Source organism: Engraulis encrasicolus, chromosome 22, assembly GCF_034702125.1.
Source record: "Engraulis encrasicolus isolate BLACKSEA-1 chromosome 22, IST_EnEncr_1.0, whole genome shotgun sequence".
Classification (NCBI taxonomy): domain Eukaryota; kingdom Metazoa; phylum Chordata; class Actinopteri; order Clupeiformes; family Engraulidae; genus Engraulis; species Engraulis encrasicolus.
In genome coordinates this window covers 40,496,329-40,505,140 of record NC_085878.1, presented here as the reverse complement: position 1 = coordinate 40,505,140, position 8,812 = coordinate 40,496,329, and the positions used below count along the sequence as shown (strand labels likewise).

Below are 8,812 nucleotides of genomic sequence, written 5' to 3'. Positions count from 1 at the left end.
CGAGGCCGTCTGCATGAAAAATGTGAAGAAAGATATCTTTCTAAAAAGTTTGGGGGTTCGTTTGAAAAATTAAACAAAAATATCAGAAACAACATGTGGAGCTCGAGGCACAACTCGAAGCGGATCAAAATATCATTTTAATACCGCCATTGGATTACATGCTACGATTTTCGGCTAAAAACGCCATTGAGGTCCCATGAAATCGGGGGAAGTGACGTCACTTTCAAGCTCTATAGACATCACACATGGACAGGGCTGCTGATGGCTTTGGCCGGGACTCCGGGCCCAGGACAAAGTCATGTGAAAGGCCCCCCTCTCAATACTGAAATGAGACCACAATTCTGAGCGTGCCCAGGACAACTGGCGCATATTAGATGCCTTACAGTGAATGGGTTGGACTGGAGTTTTTGAGGTCGAGGTTGATGTTTAGGACAGACAGTCCTTTTGGAGCAAGGGAGTGAGGTTGAGGGTCAGCTCCCCTGAAGCAACAGATGTGGAAGTGGCCTTAGATATTTAGTTGTGCTGATCACAGTCCCAGTTTGGTACCCCGGTGGAACCAACCGTACAGGGCTGCTGACAGCTTTGTGGGGTTAGATTCCTCACAGTGGATGACTTTTACTTTGAGGTTGAGGTTGAGGACAGACCTTGGAGAAAGAAACTCCAATGATGAAAACAGAATTTGGTAAAACTGTTTTATTCATTGTGCCTCAACTGCTTGGAATGAGCTTCAAAAATCACTTAAGCTTGCTGTTTTTATGTCTGTAGTTGAGTTTAAAGCATATCTTTATGACACTCTGAAATCTGTCTGCACTTGCTTTTAATCTTGAAATCTCCTTTTAATCTTGTTTTAGTTTATTATTTTTATGGTTTTATTGAGTATTTTTTATCTCTACATCCATTTTAATCTTTTCTGTTTTGTCTGTGTCCTGTCTGTAAAATGTAATGTGTGCTGCCGCCTTGGCCAGGGCTCACTTGCAAAAGAGAATTTTATTCTCAATGTGATTTTATTCTCTGGTTAAATAAAGGTTAAAAAAAGGCCAGTTGTGGGGCAATGTGGTGTGCTTCACACTGAATGAGGTATGGAGACAGTACCCAGTGTACAATGACAATGGTGTGATATTGTGACCATCATGAGGGTTAGTGGGGTGCTGGTACTGTAACGCATATCAGTGTGTCTCTTTGTAGCCGCTGTTCAGAGTTCCATTTTAGTATACCATGCAGGTCAAGATTCGCCCAGGAGGCCTGGGTGGGGTGGGGTGACTCTATTCCCCTTCGCTACAAAGGAGCAGTGGGATGGATTGCCATAACTCCATTGGGGGGTTTGCCCACTCTGTGAACTCCAGGATAGGTGAACCTGGTGCGAAGGACCCCAGTGATGGGTGAGGCATAGAATGTAGGACGGGATGGGAAAATGCAATGCAAGGCTGCTGAAGTCTGGACTTGGACTCAAGTTTATTTTTTGATGAACTTGGACTTGTCTTGGACTCCTGACAGTCTGGTTATTATACATGGACTTGTCTCAGACTCGGACTTACTGGATTTATTGCCAAGTGGCTTTTGGACTCAACCAAGTCCGTATTTATTTATCGTTGACATTATTGTTAGTCACAGCTCAATATTAGCCCCCATCAAGTATGTTTTTGGACTCGAACTTGTCTTGTCTTGGCCTGGTCTTGTCTTGGACTCAAACCTCTTTGAACTCTGTCTTGTCTCGGACTTGAACCTCTTTGGACGTGTACTTGTCTAGGACTTGACAGAGGTGAACTTGACTACAGCCCTGGAAAGTAGGGGAGTTCAGTGGGACCTTGAGTGGATGAAGTGCAAGGGTGTGCTTCCTGACTGGGATAATGATGTGGTGTGATTTGGGTGTTGTGTAATGATTGGGTGTTGTGGATGCACTCCAACTACTTTATTATGAGCCTGCTCTTTGTAGCTGTTGGAACCCCAGTGTGGTACTTGCCTGATAATCATGACTTTCTCAACTCTTACCGAGATGTTGGTTTGACCAAAAACAAAAACAAATAACGTCCCCAAACGGCCTGATTAACCCACCTCCCTCTGTTTGCTACTGGTCGTGGCCATAAAAGGCTGTGCTGAAGTTTAAACCAAACATTTCTTAGTCCCAATAGAACATCTCTGCTGAAACCATGTCATTGGGCTCGTTCGAATCGTGACAAAGCAGTAAGATTTTTGAGGCAGTGGGCATGCGCACTTTGCTAGTTTGATACATTCTGGTTAGAATTTTCTAACCACAATGCATCAAACTGGCAAAGTGCGCATGCCCACTGCCTAGCAAATATCTTACTGCGTTGTCACGAACAAGCCTATTGCCTTGAACACACCTCTACCCAGGGCTGTTGGAGCTGCTCAAAGTTGATTGCTTCCCTACAAAGTGGGTGGAGTTCCAGATTTCTACGGAGCGCAGAAAAGATATTTTATTGCTCCTGGCCTGACTAGTGTGGTACCTCTTAGGCCTGGGTTCGAATACGGCAAGGCATCTCTACTTCCCTCTGCTGCACTGGGTTAGATACTGTGTTAAATGACCCTTTCTGGATTCCATTGTAAACAAGGTCTTCCTGCACAGTCCGGCACTTGGGGCTTGAACTTGGAACCTTCCAGTCACAGCTCCAGTTCAGCATGGAAGTCGCAGGTAGGCCTACGTTCAATAAGTTCGAAAAGTCAAGGCCTCGATTCATAGGATTAGACTGAAAGAAGGCAATTAAACCAAGGCATCTCGTTTAGATATTGAAGAGGTTCAATTGTGTTGAACAGTTTAGGAACCCATTAGGCCAGACGTGGGCAAACTCAGGCCCGGGGGGCCCCTGAGCCATTTCATGTGCCCCCCAGAACCTTTACAAAAATACAACTTTTAAATCCAAATTCAAACGGTTGCTCAACATTCTTCAAATGCTTCCTAAAACAAGAGTCTTGCGAATTTAAGATTAACCAAAGCCATAGGCTTCATCCAAATACATTTAATTACAGTGTGCAGGAATATCATTGCTGCCAAATTACATCAGCGTATATGCTATGTTTTATTATTGACACGGGCAAGTTGTCTGTGGGATCCGGCCCTTTGGTCAATATTCTAAAAACAATGCGGCCCTCGGGCCAAAATAATTGCCCACCCCTGCATTAGGCCTTCCTTATTTTGAAAATAACATCCTTCTTCTGGTAAGCATATTCAATTTTGATATAATGCATCCCCTATCATGGGCATTAGCCTACATTGCACCATAATTAAGGCTTGTCTCATAGGGGGCTTTTAGCAAAACAACTTTTAAACAGTTGACTAGTAGTTAGACTACTTATTTGAGCGTTCACCAGTATTATGAACTTTTCCATGCCGCTTTTTGGCAGGATACGTTTATGGACGAAGTTATAGGCCTATGAAGCGTGAATGACATTAGGGTCCACGCAACACACCAGGGCGTAACCGGCAGCGACGCGCGCTCTGTTGGTCGGTCTGGAGAATGACATCATTTCAGCCAACTCGCACAGAGCTGTCTGCTGACCTGCCGTATCAGAATTACAGTTGTGATAAGCCGCTCTGGGCTGCTATGCTGTATGTCAAGGCGGGAAAGGGAGAAATTAGTTGATTCACTTATTTTGAAACGGTTGTCAACAGTAATTCAGAGGAATACCGCTTTTAAAAAGTTTAAGTTTCTCTTAGGTCCTGAGGCGCCCAGGCTTCGGCTCCTGGTGCCTCCCTTTGTCGCTGTAGAAACAAGATGGCTCCCGTTTTAGAGAAGAAGCTGCTGGGCGCAGCCGGGGCTGGTGACACCATGGAAAATAGTGCAGAGGATGAAGAGGGACAGAACCTTTGGTAAGGCTGTTTACTCATTTGGCTGAAATTTGCTTGTTCTCTACGTTCAAAGAACAGGGCTTGGGCGCCGATATCTGCTTTGTCACTGCCGGGTGCTTGGGAGGCAAACACCGGCCCTGGCACTAGCCACCTAGCATGAACAGAGAGTACACTTGCACAGAAACTATTCAAAACCGATTCGCCATCAGTCAGTCTAGTGTATGATTGTTGCTTGGGTCGGAAACTTCTATCTGAAGTGCGTTTTGAAACAAGTTATGGTTATGTTGTTGAGTTATGGGTGTGTTAGATGAGCTGCTAGCGTTGCATGGCAAGCTGTTGTTGCTGTCAAAAGTAGCACCACAGCCCTTATAAGAAGCACAACGATAGCTGACTGTTATGTTAGCATATCATACGACAGCATAGGTGGAGCAGCTAGCTAGTTAACCTACTTAAAAAGAAAACACTGTAACGATAACCGCATCTTTGACAGAGTAACGCCGTTGCCATGTCCGGTTGTTACACTTGAACCATTGTGAAAACATGGCAATGTTATAGTTTGTAGCTCTGTGCTTACTGAAACCGGCATTTGTTTTGCAAAGTATCCGATTGGGCTAACTTAGCTTTCACGTAGAAGCAATGAATAACTGACAAACCCTTCCCCACTTGGGCGCTCTCTGGAAATAAAGGCTGACCTCATTTGTGATTCTTCGCATCTTTTCGACAGTACTGTTACACTTGCATTTGTCAAGATTGTCACATACAGCCTACCGTGCTTTGTCAATTACTCAATGCAAAGGGAGGTTTCGGCACGATAAAGAATACTACACCACTGTATGGAAAATGTATGACCCATTCATACATTGCCATGTGATTAAACATTGCATTCCTGTAGTAATTCATGATGTCCTTTTCTAGGTCTTCTATTCTTAGTGAAGTTTCCACACGCTCTAGCTCTAAACTGCCATCGGGGAAGAACATATTAGTCTTCGGTAAGATGTTAACCCTTTTCTCTTGGTCGCACTGGCCTATCGTTTAATCTCACATCAAAGATTGTTACGAATTTACAGATTATGGTTTTGCATGTTATGTAGCCCACTGTCATACATTATTACACCATGTTTTGATGATCTGAAGTCCTATTACAAACAGGCTGAGCTGCACCTGCTTTTGGCCCTGTTAACGTCTCCATGGGCTCTAAGCAAGCCAAGGTTATTGTGTTGGCTGAATCCCCTGCTGTGTGTGTATGTGTGTGTGCTGTGCTATGCAGGAGAGGATGGATCGGGAAAGACGACACTCATGGCGAAGCTGCAAGGAGCAGAGCACAACAAGAAGGGCCGAGGCCTTGAGTACCTCTACCTTAGTGTCCACGACGAGGACAGAGATGGTGAGATACACACACACACACACACACACACACACACACACACACACACACACACACACACACACACACACAAAACAAAAAGGGTCGAGGCATGAAGTCCTTAGTCTACCTGCCTTAGTGTCCCATAAACGGAGACACACACACACACACACACACACACACACACACACACACATACACACACACACACGCACACTGCTCATGCTCCCAGACCTAGATACTGAGGTCATCTCACCATACACACACTGCTCCCACTCTGGCTTGCCATCCCTGGATACTGCTGACGTCATGGTGACCTGAAGCGGTTGACCGTATCTGCTCATTAGACTGCAGCATGTTAATGTTTATATTGCTTTCAAAGAGATATAATATAACCGTGCCACTCTAGGGTTGGCTGCTCACTTTGTCTGTCTTGTGTGTTCTGGTGGTAGTATGTTGCTAGTTGGTGTTGCCTTAACCCCCTTCCCATCCCCATCCCCATCCCTTTCCTCCCCCTTCCTCTCTCTCCTTTCTCCTTTCCTCTCCCTCCCCCCCCATCCCCATCGACATCAACCTGGCACCTGTTTCTACTCTTTCTTCCTGTACGTCTTTCTTTTGCTCTTTCTTTTGCTCATTCTCGATCTCTATCTCTGTCTCTGTCTCTCTATCTATCCTTCTCTCTATCTGTCTCTCTCTCTATCTATCTATCTGTCTATCTATCTATCTATCTCCCTGCCTCCTCTCCCTCCTCCGCTGTGCAGACCTGACGCGCTGTAACGTGTGGATCCTGGACGGCGACCTGTACCACAAGGGTCTGCTGAAGTTTGCGGTGTCGGGGGAGTCGGTGCGGGACAGCCTGGCGGTGCTAGTGGCCGACATGAGCCGGCCCTGGAGCATCATGGAGTCCCTGCAGAAGTGGGCCAGCGTGCTGCGCGACCACCTGGACAAACTCAAGGTGCCCCCGGAGGAGATGAGGGACATGGAGCAGAACAGTAAGTGGCGTCAGTAATGCTTTTCGTCTGCGGGGCTCTAAATTAGGGCCCGACCGTTATGTTTTTTTCAGGGCTGATACCGATACCGATATTTATGGAAAAGGGAGGCCGATAACCGATGTGTGCGTGGGGGCGATATATCGGTCGGGCCTTACTCTAAATTAACTTTTTTCATCACCAGCCAAAATGGCTTCTAGATGTTAAATCTTACTAGCCAAACACACACTCATTAATGGGTCAAAGTGGCTAGCAAGTAGCAAGTTGGTCTTTTCTACCTGCCAAACTGAAATTTCGCCAGCATTTGACCGGTTGGCTGGTGTTAATTTAGAGCCCTGCTCGTCTGACTGCATACCAGGGCTTGACATTAGCTTTTTTTTCGCCCACTGGCCACTGTGTCTAGAGGTGTTCCTGAGTCAGCCACTTTGCCTTTCTGCTGTTACAGTTCTGTTTTGTTTTCTTCTTCTTCTTCTTCTTCTTGTGAGGAGGTCCTGCCTTGGTGTGTTCTTCTCCTGTCGTCTTTCCCAAAAACATGTTTGCTGTTGCCCTAGTGAGGAACATGAAAATGAGGAGTTCTGGTGAAGCCAGAAGCCATGAAATATTACTGTGGAGTTTTTCAGCCTCTTGTTGTGGACGTGGCTTCATCATGTGATGGTCCCTCTGGCCTCCGTTGGTTGGCTGTAAAACAGTCTGAGGTTTCTTTCATGCTTTTCTATTTCTCTTCTTCTCTGTTTTTCCTGCCTTCGATATCATGGCTTTTAGAACCTGCCATGGCCAACCGGTAGGGTACTCGCCTGCCATGCGGCTGACCTGGGTTTGATTCCCGCCCCGGGTCCTTTGCCAACCACTCCCCGTCTCTCTACCAATTTGCTTCCTGTCCACCTCTCGCACTGTCCTATCAAATAAAGCCGAAAAAGACAAACAAAAAAGATCATGGCTTTTAGTCAGAGAAGAGCTAGCTGAAGTAGTGAGAGCGTTATTAGTTTTCCGGAAATTCACGGTTCCGCTCCAATTATATGTAGGGCTGGGCAGTATGGGCTCACCTAATGAGGAAGATTACAACATTGTGATGGCATTTGAGTAGGGCTTAGATTACAGCATGGGTAGCATTTTCAAGCTGCTGTTGGTGGCCTTGTTTGTTTGTTTGTTTGTTTGTTGAGGCCTGGAGTCGTCTGACTGGGGTAATTACAGATATTGTTGGATGCTGGTGGACTGTGTTTGTTCATAGTGTGGGGCCCTGGGGAGCATTTTTTTTCTCAAAAGCATCAGTGCTAAGTTAGCAACTTACTTGGTTGAAATGCAATTTCCCATTGGTAACCCGCTAAGTTGCTAGGTAGTTAGCAACGACGCATTTGAAAAACAGGGTCCCGGATACGACTGAGTGGGGTGTGATTTTGCACCTTCAGGTCGGCGTGGCTTTGATGGTAAAAGAAGTCACAGGGGCCTGTCTGGCTTGATGTGCTGTGTTGTCCAAGTAGCTGTTGTTCTGTTTTTGTGCATACTGAATAGGCCTGGGTGACATTCCAAGAACATGGTTTGGTGATAAACCTGGCTGCAAATAGATAGCCCACATGTGTGAATTGGTTAAGAAAATGAGGGCTCCAGGCTCTTCTATTAGATGATTTACCACAACCTTGAAGTTAGCTTAGCCTGGTTTACTACTGAGCCAGGTTCTTGGGATACTCCCCTGGATGTTAAAGATTGTGTGTCTGAGCTGCTGTTGGATGCAAGGCTGTGTGTTTTGTTTTGTTGACGTATTCTCAGTGGCGTCAGGTGTATTCTCGGGTAAATCACCTAATAGAAGAGCCTGGACTCCTCATTTTTTCAGGCTCTTCTATTAGATGATTTACTTCTTAACTTAGCCTGGTTTATTCCTGAACCAGCGTTGTAGTATACATGGGTTCTAAATGTTGTTTATAACCTGACTGCGCGAACCTAGCTGCGCAAAACTCAACATCTGATTGTTGGAAAACGCTGTCGGTCAAAAAATTAGTTGATGTGGTTGGCTGCCAGTGTCTTGCCCCTCCTCATAACATCGTGTTGATACACACTGAGAACCCATGTATAGGGCCCTGGATGTGCTGCTGCCTTATGGGCGAGGTTGTTTTGAGCTGCTGTTGGATGCTAGGCTGGACCCTGTTTCTCGAAAGCGTTGTTGCTAACCAGTAAGCAACTTACCAGGTTTCCAATGGGAAATTGCATAGCAACCAAGTAAGTTGCTAATTTAGTTGGCAACGACGTTGTTGAGAAACGCACCCCTGGCTGGCTCTGTGTTTGTTTTGTTGATGTATTTATTCTGAGTGGATGCTCCGTCCTGGATGCTTTGTTTTCTTTCTTCTAAGTACAGGCCTGGATGATGCGAATGCTACGCTGTGTGATGAGTGGGGTCTGATGTCGCTGCTGCAGGGCGGACTGCATGAAGTGAAGAGCAGCGGACTGAAGTGCTCCTTTGTGTGTGTGTGTGTGTGTGTGTGTGTGTGTGTGTGTGTGTGTGTGTGTGTGTGTGTGGCCATTTGCATGCTCTTTGATTGAAGCCGGAGGTACAGTGTAGTGTAGTGCAGAATGGACAGGACAGGGATCAGGGCTCTCGGCAAAGGCCACCGCTCTCAAAGACACTCTCTGTCTCGTTGACGACACACACACACACACACACAC

General features: G+C 46.0%; 1 protein-coding gene across 2 annotated transcripts in view; it reads left to right on the top strand.

Annotated features, from left to right (window-relative positions):
• Positions 1-3,553: 3,553 nt before the first annotated feature.
• The window catches only part of dync1li2 (dynein, cytoplasmic 1, light intermediate chain 2), a 43,906-nt gene continuing 38,647 nt past the window's right edge, over positions 3,554-8,812 (top strand). For both annotated transcript variants that reach the window (XM_063188312.1, XM_063188313.1), the window contains exons 1-4: positions 3,554-3,826; positions 4,721-4,794; positions 5,073-5,189; positions 5,930-6,160. In XM_063188312.1, coding sequence (XP_063044382.1) covers positions 3,732-3,826; positions 4,721-4,794; positions 5,073-5,189; positions 5,930-6,160 — 517 coding nt within the window. In that variant the 5' untranslated portion in view covers positions 3,554-3,731. The remainder of the gene's footprint in view (positions 3,827-4,720; positions 4,795-5,072; positions 5,190-5,929; positions 6,161-8,812) is intronic.